Below are 15,708 nucleotides of genomic sequence, written 5' to 3' on the forward strand. Positions count from 1 at the left end.
TATTAAACTGACAGTCGGCTTCAATGTTACACTTTTTTATTACCATTTCTCATTAAATTGTCATTAAATGTGTGTCAATGGTAAAACGCTTATCAATCAACCCTAAAAAACTTGATATCAATCAGATGGAGTAAATTTGCAGGGAAGCGAAATAAAAAATAAATTGTTTTCGTTTCGTTTGCAAAAAAACTGAAAAGTTGCAGTTCTCATCATTTCCAAATTTTATCCTTCAATGTTTGGTTTCTCGCCCTTATTTTCACTCCATTTTAATGATATCAAATTGACTTGCAAATAACTCATCAGGGAATGTGATTTTATTTTTGCTTCGTTCTCTGTTTCTCCTTCTCTTTCTTTCTCTCTCTCTTTACCTTTTCCTGTAAATAGCGAAAATTAGATACACTGAATATGGAAATGCAAAGTGGAAGTAAAATGCGATTTAAATAATGGTTATTGATTGCAGGGTGACATGAGATTTCGCATGTTCCATATCGTAATCATTTTCTGTTTTTCTCTGCATTTACAGTCATTTCACTGACTTGTTTTCATTGGTGAAAATAATTTGCGCTTTGTTGCCTTTACAACATTCAACAACATTTGTTTAGGATTAAGTAAAGAAAATGTGACTTTCGAATTACGAGTTAGAACTTTGTGGGTTTGTAAAGACAAGAAAACTGAGTCCGATAAGACAAAAAAAATATAAGATTGAATGTTTTCCATAAAATTGAGTCAAGAGTTAAACTTCGATCGGCTTTTATTCAATCATGGAAGCAGATTTTGAATGAAACTCATTTTACTGATGATCAACTTATGCACTTATTTTGGGAAATAAAATTTTCTGTTTCTGTACAACAGATGTGTAAACACCAACAGTTTAATTTTCACTTAAACCGTTCAGTGAAGGTGCTGTTGAAAAATTTCTCTGATCGACAGTTTTCGAGAAACTAGAATCGAAAATCGAGGTCAAAGCTGGAACTTCGACTGCCTTTTGTACAGTTAACTGTCTCTCTAATATCTAACTGTAGACTCTAATGGGTTTCTGTGTCCCTGTGAGCCCACAAAGTCCTAACTCTTAACTCGAAAGTCGAATGCTTTCTACTTACTCGTTTGTATTCAAAGCGATGTTTCTAATTTTCGCAAATCAAAGAAATAGAATTATGTTGAAGAAAATTGTTATTCAGCTCATTTTGAAATGTGAAGAAAAAAGTTGACTTGAAATGCAAATTGCAAATTTGGATATTTTTTCCTTATCGAGATCAACAACTTTGATTTTCTTTCATTTTTGCACATTCGATTTTGTTTATCGAGTTATGAATCAAAATTCAATCAGATTGTTCAGTGTGAATGTTCAATGAATTGCGCAAAGTTGATTTTTTTGACTCTTTATCATTAGGCATTTGATGTTAACTTGGATTCATTGCAACACTTGAATGCATATAAAGTATTCATTATTAGACTGTTTTCATTCACCCTCAAGTCATTGCTACTAAGAATGTCAAACTGTTTGCTTAGTTAAACTGATAAAAGTAATTATTAAAAATGTAATAAGCTGGGAGTGAGAAAGTAGAGAGAATGAGAAAAGTCAAATTATCCAGTTTTAATCATCATTTATCCAAATAAATTAATGAAAATTTTCATATCTTTTGATAACACCTTGAGGCTTTACCTTTACTTTGCATTCTTTTTTTAATTCAACATCTGCTTTTCTTTCATTCTCCAAATTACAAACAGAATTAAAATGAATATCAGATAATCATGTTAGATAATTACATGAACCGTGATTAATTCATAGAGTTTCGGCGCAAATTTGATTAAATTTCTTTTTAAAGTCAAACTCAAGAACAATATTTGCTCCAAAATCAATCAACATTTTTACTTCTGTTGTCAAAATCTTTACATTAGAGATTAATCCAAATGCTCTTGAACTTGCATATTCAGCATGTGTCTCAGTCACCATCTGATAGACGAGATGCATGATCTAGTGATTCAGAGAGCGGAATAAGGTCAAAATGTTGTATTCCAAAAGGATGGTAAGGTCGATCAGAACCTATCAGTTAACATGAAATAAACAAGACTTTGTACAAAGTCAGAAGCTTAAGATTCGCAGACAACTTTGCATAAGTAAACCAACTTTTTTCAATCAAGAAAACGTAAAGACTATGGAAAAATTGGTCAGTTTCAAGAATTGAACGAAACGAAAATGCAAATTTTTGAATATTTTGTGAAATGTAACGAAATGGTCGAACTGAAAGAATAGTAAATGTTTCAATGCTTTTTCGTTGGATCCCACAAAACAAAGCATCGATTGAAAGCATGAAATCTATTACTTGTAGTTGAGCATCGATTTTAAGTGAATAGAAGCTGAACATTTTTCCAATTTAGAAACATCAACATGAGAAATTCAATTAACGAAATTGTTATCAAATTTAGAACTTGTAATAATTCAAATATCTTTGTAAAGGGAATGCTTTGAGATGAATTGAGTAAAATAAAGATTGATAGTTGTAATAATATAATGTGTTAACTTGCGTCAAATTAATCAAAAAAATGAGCAAAATATAATAGCAAGAGCCTGGAACTTATGGAAAAACATTAATTTAAAGAAAATTTTGAAATTGGATGGAATAGTTTATTGATTAATTTAATGAGAATTTAATTTTTTCTTCTAATCCTGTATCAATCACAATGTAAATATCATAAAACATGGCAACATTATTGCAAGTAATTTTCATGATCCATACAAGATGAAAATAATGAAAAGAGGAAAAAATGTTTACAAAATTGTGTCAAATTTTTGAGTTATAACAAACAAGGAAAACAAAGGTATCAATGTCAATATTCAGTAAAAGAGATTTAACTAGAAAAGCATTAAGATTATTATTACATGATGTTGTGGGAAAAATGAACCTTGTCAGGGTAGGCTTATGATAAAGTTGAAAATAGACTCTAAAGAATAGAAGAAGAAGGAGAAAAAACGAAAAAAAATTGTTGAAAAAAAGTTTCATTCCATTTTCACCCTGAACCTGATCGCTTTGTTTACTCAGTAATTGAATAATGTAACCTGAAAAAGTATTAATTATTGAAATTAACTCATTGAAATGTGAACAAATTGAAATGCAAATTCATTCCATTCCAAGTGCAACTTTTGTCTTCTTTTTATATTTGCACTCGAGTTAATTATAAATAAACAAAAGATTATAATTAATGTTGGAATGAGCACATACAATGAACTATCTGATTGATGAAAACTCACAACTCAGATTAGAGTTAATTATGTGACTGAGAAAAGAGTCGGAAAACTTGTTAACAATGTTATTAATATTGTTGAATAGTCGTTGAGTCAACAGATTAATCAGTGTTTAGCACATGGAATTGCATGATTATCGAAACATTTTGTTCAGTTTTTTTCTTCTTTACCTTGAAATTGGATGCATTTGAAAATGAGATTTTTATTGAAATTTGGGTTCATTGTAATTCTGCAAGATCTTTAACAGGCGAAAACATTGATAACAATTGGTTAAACTGTCGAGACTGAAACTAATGTTACCTCAATTTGTTTATCACTTTTCCTCTGTTCGTCTGTTCACAATAATTTATTCAATGTCAACTACAGTTTATTGATGGTGAATATATCTTCAGCTCATCTGTTTTTGTAATGGCGATGAAATAAACAAAAGAACAGATTTAAGTGTAAAGAAAATGGAAATGAAAAATTTTCTCAAAATTATTCCCATGAAACTTTGCCATTCACTTTAACATGGAAATGAATACATGATTGAAAAAAACAAAACCTTTTGAATCATAACTGGTTAACGTTTAATGTTATTCATGATTGTATCAAATTGCAACTCTGATCAGTGCCAAGTTTAGCTTTCCAGTTTATTCAATATTATCGTTAAACGAATTCATGCAAAGACAATGGAACATAATTCATTTTTATTTTTCAACTTTTCTAAAACTCTTTTGTGTCGTTTCAATTCGGATCGATTTCATTCATTTGCAAATGTAAAATGGAAGTTGAGTTTAAATTCAACTGAGAATCAGTTTTGTAAATTGATTGAACAAAGCAACAGCGAAGGAAATGGCTTTTTTGTCCAAAAAGGATCATTGCAATGTCCAAGAAACTGATTAGAACGATATTCAAGTCAAATAGTGAAAACAGAAGAGAAGAGAATAGCGGAGAGCTTTTGCATCACACTATTTTTGTGTCGTTACAATCGAACTGAAAGCCTTTTATTTCTACAAACTGTAAATCTAAACTAAAAGTTAAAGTCGATTTAAATGCATTTGATGATTAGTTATAAGGTTTTGCTGCACAATCTAACATTTCTTTTAGTGAACTTATTCTTGTCTTGCCTTTTCTTCGAATCAGAAACAATGCAATGTATTTGGTTGGAACAATAATCAAGTCGAACTGTTTGAAAATGGGTTTTAAAGGGAAACGAAAGTTGTTTTGCATTTCTTGTGTTCTTTTTTTCTCATTGTGTCTTTTTCGTGTTTTATGTCACTGAGTTATGTTCCCTGTAAATGTTCAGAAAGTGCTGCAGTTGCAATCATAACGAGTTAAGCTGCATAAACAGGTAAGAATGAAACATGAAAATGGAATGAGGGACAAGAGCTGAACCTTTCAATGGGTGACATTCATTTGTCGAACTCAATGTTGATTAGATGTTGACTCAATTTGCGTCAATTTTTAACCATCAACATTGAAAACAATAAAATACTTTGTTCTCATTTTAGAGTGAAACAATGGCAGAATAAAGTTCGTCATTCGAACCACGATTTACTTTAAAAACTCACGCCAATAAAATTAACTCTTTACGAGGAATGAAGAAGAAGGCAGTAAAAAAGCAACAGAATATAAAAGCAAATCTCATCTCTGTGTGAAAAAGAAAAATGAAGTTGATGATGGAAATGATGAAAATGAGTCTGAAAATTTAAACTCAACAAAGATGAACAAAAGCTGCAAGTCAAAATTGATATTCGTCAGAATCAAAAGTTCGAGTTCAGCATGAAAAGTAGTTGTTTCACTTTTGCCCCTTTTCCTTGCCTTCATCTTATTCTCACCATTGTTTTGCTAATATATTTACTTATAACAGTGAATCATGTTTAGAACTGAAAGAATACTGATGATGGCAGAAAATGGAAAGGGAAAACAATGAAAGAAAAGAAAGAATGAAAAGTTTAAGAATAAAAGAATAATCAATAATATTGTCATGAAGGAGTGAAAAAGAGAAAAGAAAACATGAACTAAACAAAATAACAGTAAAAATAGTTAAATAACCTGTAATTTCCTGGAGGAAATTGAAAATTTATTGCATACAATTTTTTCTCTTCTCAATAGTTCCAAAGATTATTGTTTCTTTGCCAGTTATAAACATTGTTTCATTGAGAAATCGAATGATAATCAATGCAAGAGAATAGAGAATCAAATATTCATGAATAAGTTGAGGTAATTTCAAGTTTCGCGAGTTAACCAACATTTCAAATCATAACATTGACTTTTAATGATTCACCTTATTCGATCAACTATTTTGGTTCAAAGGTATCAGAAGCTGTGAAAGTTTCGCTTTCACTTTTGAAAGAGCAAAGGCGTCTTCCTTTCCAACGATTATTTCAAGTCAATTTGGTTTCCAACAGCAATCTAGTTGAAAGCTAAGCGCATTTTCAATTCTGAATGCATGTGAATGTTTTCCAAGTGAAATGGCTCAACATTTTGAAACAAAATGAAACCATGCATGTTGAGAAGCCTCAAAGTTTTTCTCTTCAACTTTCCGTTTCCGGACCCATTTCCTCATTGCTTCTGGACCACATACAGTCTTACTTTCAATTCATTTTCAACTTATTTTTAGTGTTATTTGCTGCTCTAATTCACCTTTTGCAACATTCAATTTTGTGTGTTCAAAGACATTTCTTTCCATGCAATATACAGAACACACTAAAAATGCCTGTTCATCATAAACTGAGTTATTCAATTGCTGTGCAATTTGCGTACTTCGCATATAAACAAGTAATTATTTCAATAAATTGTAAAATCTTGTAATTCGTTTGAAATTTTAACAACAAAAGGCCAATAAGAGAAGCAACTAATTTAAGTTGCGCCTAAACTACTCAACTTTTGGCAGCGTCAGAGTATTTCAAGTTTTAATTGTTGTAGCATATTGAATAAAACTTAATGCAAACCTTACAGACTAAAGATCAAAGCGTCCAAGTTATCAATTTTCTAACATGAAAAGCATTAAACGACAGAAGTATAAGTTTCATTGCATATTATATCGCTGATTGCAGAAGTGTATCTCGAACGGCAAATATTGAAAAATAAACTTTATTATTGCAAAACGCAACAGAATCAATATCAGAATGCTCTTTATTGCTCTAATTGGTTTTGAATAAACTTAATGAGACTAACACTGAATCATTCACAAAGGTAAGGTTAAAATGTACAAACATCAAGGAAGATCTTATATAAGAGCAAAAGATAATTTTATTTGGAGACTTTTCAATCATATTTTCGACCTTGTCTGTCAAAAAGAAACATCTCGATTTAGTCCAGCCAATCAAAGTCTTGACCATTGACATTTTTCGTGTGAAAATTTTTGCGACCTCAGCTGTTTTACACTGAAATCTTTCATTTGCCTTTACCTCTTCTAACCTTATTCCTTACGTGATTCCGATAATTGACAGATTAACTTGTTACCATTACAAAGCTGTTGGAAATGGCCATTAGGAGGGACAATAGAGCAACATGAATGCAAGAGAATTAAGTCGAGTTTAAAAAGATACAAAATTGTCGCAAAGAAAATGTTATAATGTTGCAAAGTTTCATTTTTTGTTTCATTTTATTTCCATTTACCACTTTGTCTGCCTTTTGCTTATTAACAGTGTCAAGTTTAACAATGACAACAATAATAATAAAAGTAATAATAATAATAATTGTGAGGGAATATGAAAGGAACCAAAAATGGATCCCAAGGTACCAATAGTTGAATTCAATTTCTTCATTTTGCAACAAAAAACTAACCACATTTTACACCAAAAAATGACTTTATTGTGGCTGGAAAATGATTCGATTAAAATTATCTAATTTTTTTGGTGAATATCAGGGACATGGCTTCAAAGTACATGAACAATGAACTGCATTTCAAAGCCTTCCATTGTAAGGTGAAAAGAAACTTTTGGTTGGGTGAAGACTTTAAATTGAAACGAGAAAACTGCAAATTTGTAGATCGAACCATCAGCATAGAGCATTCATAATGTCGAGTTTAATTGAAAGATTAAGGAGCTGAAAGTACTTACATTTAACGCGAAGAAAAAAAGGATCACTTGTAGACTGGCCTTGAGCATTACGGGCAATGCAACGATAGTAGCCTCGATGCGCCCGTTTAACTTTTTGAATGACGAGTGATTGGTTGGAAGCAATAATTCCAAGGCTTATATTGCTTCTCAATGGTTCACCTTCAAAGGTCCAGATAATCTCATCAACGGGTGGATTCGATTTGACTGAGCATTCTAAAAAAACGTCATTCTCTTCTCGAATTGAATCTCTTTTAATATTGGCACCTAAATTGATTGTTAGCTGAGGTAAATCTGTTCAAGTGCGACGAAACAGTAAAAACAAATGCATTATAAAGTGACCAACAAATGTGCCTAGTAAAAAGTGGCCAAACTTACAATGAACAGTCAAATGGAAACCATCTTCCAGTAAAGTACTGTTGAATGCCGGATTCTCGGCTCGACATGAAATGTATTTACCATTATCTTCAGTTGTGGCAATGAAAGACAACCTACTTATGGTAACATTAGTATCTGTTGTAACCATTGCCCGAGCATTGGTCAACCTTTTGTGGCCCTTCCACCAAGTCAACTGAGCTTCAGGCTTTGAACCATAAGTAAGGCACTCTAGTTCAGCTTTGGTTCCCGAGGAAAGGGGTTTAGTCAACTTGACTAATCGGACATCCAACGGTTTCACTACAAGCACCAATCGAGTAAAAAGGGACAAAAAATTAGTTTCAACAAAATCCATTGAAACGAACAAAAAGACAAAACTTCTTACAATTTAAATCTAAAGTTATCGATTTGGACATGAGGACGGTTTGGTTTACAGTTAAAGCTTTACATTCTAGACTTTTGTAGAGGTCACTTCTGTTGAGGGAAGATAATTTAATTGTGTTACGAATGGTTCCATAAGCGGGTTGATTTGAACTATTATCAATGAGATGACCGTTGGACCACCAGGAAAGTTGAGGAAGTGGACGACCTGAAATGGAAAAATCAAAATTGGAATCGATTTTCAGCTTCCTTTTCCAACTCGATAAACTGTAAACTCATTGATTATCTAATCGAAACTGTTTCAACAAAATTAAAAATTTAAGTGAATACAATTGATTTTATCCAATTTAATGCTTTACTTGCAAATGTTTTATTCAAAGTAGAGTTGCTATTATAATATTATTTATAAATGTTATGCCATCAATGGAGTTATAAAGATAGTAAACAAAATCTATTCAATGATGAGAATAAAGTAATAAACATTTGAATGATAATTTACTATTGAAACGAAAATTGTTTTTTTCTTCTCTTTTTTCTCCTTCTTGAATAATAAATCATGAAATGAAGAAGAACAGAAAAAGGATAAATTTTCATTGCATGATAATTTGCCTTTTATTTTTTTTTCTTTTCATCATCAATTAATCAGAGCAGAGAAAAGAAATGGAAATGAAATTTTTCAGACAATATTGAGTTATCAGGTCAACACATTGTGACCCTTCAATTGGAAATTGATTTTCATTGGTTTGGTGTAACCATGAAGAAGAAGAAGGATGAAAGAAGACAAAAGACATTTTGGTTTTCAGGCGAAAACAAAAGTAACCGTAATTGATCAACTTACCTCCCATTGTTTGACAGGTTAAAGCCAGGGAAGAGGCTTCATTAAAAGGTCCAGCAAGACCTTTGAGTATTTGACCATCTTGATCCATAATTAGCATATTTCTAGGTGGAACTGAATGGGACAGAAAAAAGGAATGAAAAGAACGAGAAGAAAAAATTAGAATTGTTAACAATGGAAACAAGTTCAACTTTGCCTTTTGCAAGCTCATGAGGTGAATAGGCAAGTAAACAGACAAAGTGATAAATCATTTGATTGATTGATTATCGTTTATATAAGTGTGAATATGGTTTCAACTTGTTTCTGATTAAAAGCAATCCTGGGATTCTTTTCATCCAAATTCAGCTTCTGTTTATTGATTTGGAAAATGCAAGTTGCACTTTTCAAGTCACCTTTTAATTGAACTTTTCAATTGCAAAATCAACAAAATCGAATGATAATTGAAAGAAAAAAGTTCTCATGAAAACGAGAAAAAAAATCAGAAACTGGCCATTGAAGAAAAGTAATTTGATAGTGATTAAGTTGAGCGAGAATGAAAAATAAGAGTTTATCATGATTTGGTTCAATAGTTTCAATGGAGAGAAAAGTGGCATTCCTTGAAAAGTTTCAGATAACAGGGACTGATATTGAAGCATTTTTCGCCTTCTTCCAAACTCGAACATTTCGTTGCGTTTCTCTCTGATTCGTTTCATTAATAATGATTGTTTTAAAGAAGAAAAAAATTCTGTTTTCTTTTCTCCAAACCTTATTGAAAAGTCGATTTTGGAGAAATAGTTTTTCTCATTTATTCGCAATTCTTGGTGAATACAGAATGGCTAAATTAAAAGCCAGGCACAGTTTTATCGGCCAAATGATCAAATATTATTATTCTTTATCATTGTTATTGTTATCATTATTGAGCTTATGGAACCAGAAAAGATAAGCTTTGGGTAACTTTTATCAACATTATCTTTCATTGATCAAGAGGAAGAGAGTAAAGATAAGTTTTTTTTTCATTCTTCAACATCTTTTTACGCCGAGTGATGAGATAATATAATCCGCAAGGATTGTAGTTTGCTTTTTGGGACGAAACGAACAGGGAAGGGAAAAGGCAAAGCAACGAATAGCAAGAAATAAAAATACAGAATAAAGAGTTTTTCTTCATCTTGAGAAGAATTAATCTTGAGAGAAAAAAATAAGTGAAGAAATAAATTGTTCAAGAGCAAGGAATAAATGAGAAGAAAAGAAAATAAAATATTCCCAATTTTTACCTTCTTATTTTATTAGCATTTCTTCTTGTTCTTCTTTTCGTTCAAGTCCAAACTTTGTTTTTCCCTTTTTCAAGTTATCTAATTAGCATAAGCTCACGCTCAGGCAATGCTACTGAATAATCAGCCATCATTACAATACAAATCAAGGGTCAAACGAAAAATTGTTTGAATTTCATTTGCTAGTTCACATGCAACTTTATCGGGTTAACATTCACTTTCAATTTACTTTTTGCCCATTAAAATATGTTCCAATGATCTGATTAAGCTCTGAAGACTGTTTCAGCTTGATTATGATTAATCTTAACATGGAAAAGTGCTAATCATTTCTTTTTCAATATCGATCATTAATACGACAATTCAAACACTTAGATCTCTTTGATTCTATTCTTTTCGAGATGAAAATATTTTGTGAAAAAATTATTCTTTTAATCAATTCGTTGCTGACTGTTAAGTTATCGAAGTTAATCGATTTTTTTGTCATCAATTTTCGAAAACTTTTGTTGAATACTTTTCTCTGATATTTGTTAAGAATTTGCAGAAGAATTGAAATTTATTGATTAATCAGAAGAATTACATTGAATTTTGGCTACAGTAGATCAATAGCAATAATCGATCTAGAAGTTATCTTGAGAGTTTTCGATCCATGACGGCTCTCAAAAATGACCGACTAATTTGGCAAATTAAAGCTTGTAAGAGTTGTCCGAAAACAATCGAAATGTTCTGAAGTTTTGTTTAAGAAACTTGATTCCAAATGAAAGAAAGCGATAATTCTGGTTGACTGGTGATTTGCAGTTAATCAGTGCATTTTTATATCCTACTTAGTTCCATATTGGGTGAATGTGATGTGGAAAATGAGGAGAAAAACTTTTCGAACTGAAGACGTGAATCTATTCTTCCATAACAATATGAACCTTTTCGATCAAACTATTGGTGCTTGAAGGATTGTATTTAATCAGACGTAAGTAGCTCTTACCAATGAAATCTAATGCTGAAGCTGCAAGGCTTTAGGTTGAAACTCGAGTCAATATCCAGTGGTCTCTGTCTGCTCAAGATTATGAAATATCTCAGCAAATGCATCGATCAGTTTACACTATTTCGTCAATCTTGTATCAATTTAGTCATTTTTCATCTCAAATTGAGTCTACAAATTTAGATTTAAGGTTAACATTTCACGTTGATTCACGTAAAGGTCAGTCTGCAATCTTCTTCTCATGAATGGAAATGACAAAATTTTGAAACTGATTGGCTTGAAAAGGTTTTCTCAGTTTTCAAGATGATCAACAAAATTTGTCTTTTTTCTTGAATTATATTGAATTCAATGAACTGTAAATTATGTGAAACTCATCGGGCCTAGTATTGATGTATATTGAGAAAGTTGCGAGTTGAAATTTTCTTCGTTTTTCTTCCCTCTTCTCTTCAGGAAAACCTAAACAATATCAGATTGATAGTTTCATTGGTAGGTCAAGAGAATGAGAGAAAAACTGAGACTCTGGAAGAGAAAATTTATCCTTCATCTTCACTCATCCCTGTGAAGATAACATTTCATTGAGGCGAGAAGTTTTATCTTCCATGAAAGTTTTGGAGTTAAAGGGAAGGAAATATTTTCCTACTCTAAACTCAATCCAAAAGATGATTCTAACATGGGAAGGTAATTTTCTTTAGTTGACAATAAAAGTGAAAAGAAGGTGCAAAAAAAGAGAAACAAAAATGAGAAAAAAATATTTGCCAGAATAAAATATGATGAGAAAAAGTTAGAACAGAAGAAAAATTGCTGTTCTTTTTTACAGCATCCAAAGTTTTTCAAGTTGTTATCCTTAGCCAACTTTATTGGTTTAAATGCAACATCTTTTTTCACAGCTTTGTCAATCTACATTTAATTCAGTGAGACACCAATTTCGTCAGGTTACTCACAAGCACATCAATATTCATACTGATGAGCTGATAGTGTCAGTCTGATCAAGATTATGCTTGATAGAAGTTCATTATTCGTGAACCGGTTTTGGTTAGTAGTTTGTCTGGAGAAGCCTTTCTCTGGAAATTGATTACCTGGTTGATCTTGACAGCCGTCATAGACTCATAACTTGAATCAGCTTCAGCTTGACGCGTGAGACAGACAAGTGCATTTAAGATTGCAATAGACTGCCAATGAAAAACTTGGAATCTCTAATTGTCACTATTTTTGAATTATTTAATTTATCAATGAATTCCTATTGACCATGGAAATGAATCTAGAGAAAAGCCACAAAGAACTTTGGGTTTATCCAATGTTAATCAACATAAGATGAGATTAAATCAATAGAAAGTATAATTTGATGCTAATTGATTGAAACTTGATCAATCGTTTGAGTACGGAAGGAAACTAAAGATCATGTGAATTAATCTTGATTTGTTTTCTCCTCATTTTGCGTAATAAATTGATCAAGTTGACCTTTTGTCTCTATTTTCATCTTATTTATCGTCCAATCACATTGCTATTCTGGACAACAGGCTTGCCATTAACAACAATTAATCGTTGCAGTTATTTGTATCAAAATTATGAGGTGAGACAAAAGAAAAGGTAAAAGGAACAAGAAAAGTTATTTATCCCGTTAACCCTTAGGTTATATTTATTGACCTTTTCTTTTTTATTGACATTGTTTATTGTAAAAGTAATGAGACCAATTTATATTCAGATTCAACTTAAGATAAACAATAAATTGCTTATGAAAAGCTCAACACTAGATTCTGATTAAGTTGTTTCAGATGATTGCAACTTGATTATTAGTCTCAATTAAGTGCTTAAAAATGATCAATCTTTTTTTCGATCAATCGCTACAATTGAATTAATTGATCAATATCGTAACGTAAAATGGCCAACTTATGCAAAATAAAGAAAAAAATTCGAGCAAATTGTGAATAATTGTGACAAATTGGTCGGTGATTCGGAACAATGAGAATAGAAAGAATCATTGAAGTCTCAAGGAAACACACCAATTCGATTCCTAATCAGGACGATGGTATCATACTCATGACCATTAAGATTAATAAGATGACAACTGAATTGTTGATAAAAAAAGTTCAATTGATAATTAGATGAATACGATGGAATTGCGTTCAAGTTGAACATCAAACTTGCACGCGCATTTGTTGGAGTAACCGAGCATAAAATTTTTCAATGAATAACACGATAGAGTAAATAGCCTAGAGCGATAGAAATTACTCAATAAAAATCTTCAAGTTGGCCATAGCAACAAGTTGAGGAAAACATGAATAAACATGAAACCATGAATCGTGAAACTGTGACCAATCATCATAAAATGGTGAATATCAAGTGAATATCATTTAACTATTGATGGTTTTCATCGGCAATCGTTAGATTTCCAGAAAATTGAAAAAATTGTTGCAAAATTTTTCTTCATGCAAGTAAAGACGAGTAAGACTGTCTTATATTGATCTTCATTCACAGACTTTAATATCATCATTACATATTCATGTTGACGAATTGTTAATAACTTTTCTGCCACTTAATAACATTTTCAGTTAGCTGAACATTTCCAATGGTAATGGTAACATTTCGACTTTTCCCGTTTCTTTTCGAGATAATGTTTACAATTATAATTACATCATTTAATGATTCATTTTTTTCTTCCCTTTTTCACGCTCATTTAGTTGCTCCATTGTTTTACCAGCATTTTGTTTCTTGTGCGTGATCAATTGATTTACTAGTAAGATATAGATAACTTTATTGTTTTATTTTTTTGTCAAGTTTCATCTTCATTTGTATTTCCACTTCAAATTGAAGCGAGTTTAGTCTAATGTAACTTTTTATTTCGCTTTTTTTGCTCTTCGACTCGTTCATCTCAACTTGAAACTTTTTTGTTTAATAATGAGCCAATGAGAATATTTAATTGCATTTTAATGATGCTTTTCAATCTAAACTATTTTACATTAATTACATTTTAAATGTCATCCATAAAAGAAGAAAAAATTTAAATATAAATGATGAGATATAATGACGATACTGAAATTGTGAGCAATTTTATTTTTTATTGGCGTAATAACATTAATCAGAATATAAATTAGACTCGAGTAACTTTTACCCACTGCTTGTTGATAACTAACAACTCTGATGGTAAAATTAGTTGTAAATTCCATTGAAATAAAAAATATTCCAACTGTTGAGAGCATGTAAAGAATTGTTGCTTATTTAAAAATTGAGCATTTAATGCAGTTCTAAACAAAGTCATTGGCTGACTTAAGTTTGACATTTCACGTGAGAGGAGTAACCTTTGAGTTACTCGTAGTTTTGAATAACTATGCAGTTACTGCCTAATCTATTGTTGTCAATGCAGTTGAAGTTAACTTTATCGATCGCAAAATGATGAAATGTAACCGTTTTCATTCATTACCAGGCATATTCTAAAAGATCGAATAAAACCTAATATTCTTTTACATTGATTCCAAGATTTAAATTAAATCGTCTCTGGAATAAATATAACATCTAGTTGATACTAATTAAATAAATTTTGCCTTGAATTTTTAATCATTCTGGAGTACTGGATCGTACCTTCCGTATATTGTAAAGAAAGTGTCAGGCTATTCAGCTAACATTTAGGGCGGTTTGCAAGCATAACTCCTGAACAGTTTATGTTACAGACCCTGGATTCGGACCAAGAGCTTCTGCAGATTGATGAATTATAAGTTCAAATGCTCAAGGTCGTTCAAGGTCTCTTTGTTATTTGACCTCTAATTGACATTCGGTGGTGCTTTTCGGTGAGAGTACAAAACTTTTCAAATCGGTTGAAGCTTATTACATGTTCATAACTCGATTATCTTTCTATTGGTAAGCATAAAGCAATTTTACTCAAAATTTTTTTATTTGCCGAATGATGCAAGTCTGAGCTCAGTATGCTTGTGAATATTTGATAAGAACCAGAAAAAAACTGAATTCATCCCATGATATGATACAAATCAAAAGGAGTATGATCGCAAATTCCCAATGTCAATGTCGAAAAAACTCTCAAGGTCATTTAAGGTAATTTAGAAAAAATCAATTTAATATGCATACTTATATACTTTATAATATTATATAAGGTTTACAAAAGGTTTCCCAACAACGAATACGATAGTAGAAGAATGCTAGCTGTCGTGGATGTAACTTACATTAGCATCAAAAAAGTTTATAAAGATCATCATACTCACCGCACAAGTAACGAAACTCGTTCAAACAAATGCCAAAAGAGAAAAGATGAAACTATTTTTGTTCAATCAATTCAATGGCATCCATTTGATCATCTCAACAACATATGGCAGCAAAGTTGTTAGCGGCCAACTGCTAGGTAAAGTCAAATTGCAGTTGCCTTTCAATGTTAATTCACCTTTTTCATCATGTTCAATGTCCAATATATAAAGGTTACTAATCGTACGACTGGACAAACTCTTAGAGTTTAAGATCCTTTTCGTTATAATGTGTTTATGGCAAGAGTACGTCAAGTTTGCCCCGAGAATAGTGGTATTTTCCCTGTGTTTGTATTAAACAACGATGTTTTAGATTACGATGAGCTGGTTAATTATTTTCGACAGTATCCACATAATATA

The 15,708-nt window shown here is 31.4% G+C and overlaps 1 protein-coding gene across 1 annotated transcript in view; it reads right to left on the reverse strand.

Annotated features, from left to right (window-relative positions):
* The window catches only part of LOC107362312 (nephrin-like), a 92,099-nt gene that overhangs the window by 34,983 nt on the left and 41,408 nt on the right, over positions 1 to 15,708 (reverse strand). The window contains exons 4-7 of the mRNA XM_015929348.3: positions 8,885 to 8,995; positions 8,051 to 8,254; positions 7,669 to 7,965; positions 7,294 to 7,584 (exon numbers count right to left, since the gene is read on the reverse strand). Of these exons, the coding sequence (XP_015784834.2) occupies positions 7,294 to 7,584; positions 7,669 to 7,965; positions 8,051 to 8,254; positions 8,885 to 8,995 (903 nt within the window). The remainder of the gene's footprint in view (positions 1 to 7,293; positions 7,585 to 7,668; positions 7,966 to 8,050; positions 8,255 to 8,884; positions 8,996 to 15,708) is intronic.

The sequence above is a fragment of the Tetranychus urticae genome, chromosome 2 (assembly GCF_039701765.1).
Source record: "Tetranychus urticae isolate SD_2017Ah chromosome 2, NJAU_TeUrti_SD_1.0, whole genome shotgun sequence".
In the NCBI taxonomy this organism is placed as follows: domain Eukaryota; kingdom Metazoa; phylum Arthropoda; class Arachnida; order Trombidiformes; family Tetranychidae; genus Tetranychus; species Tetranychus urticae.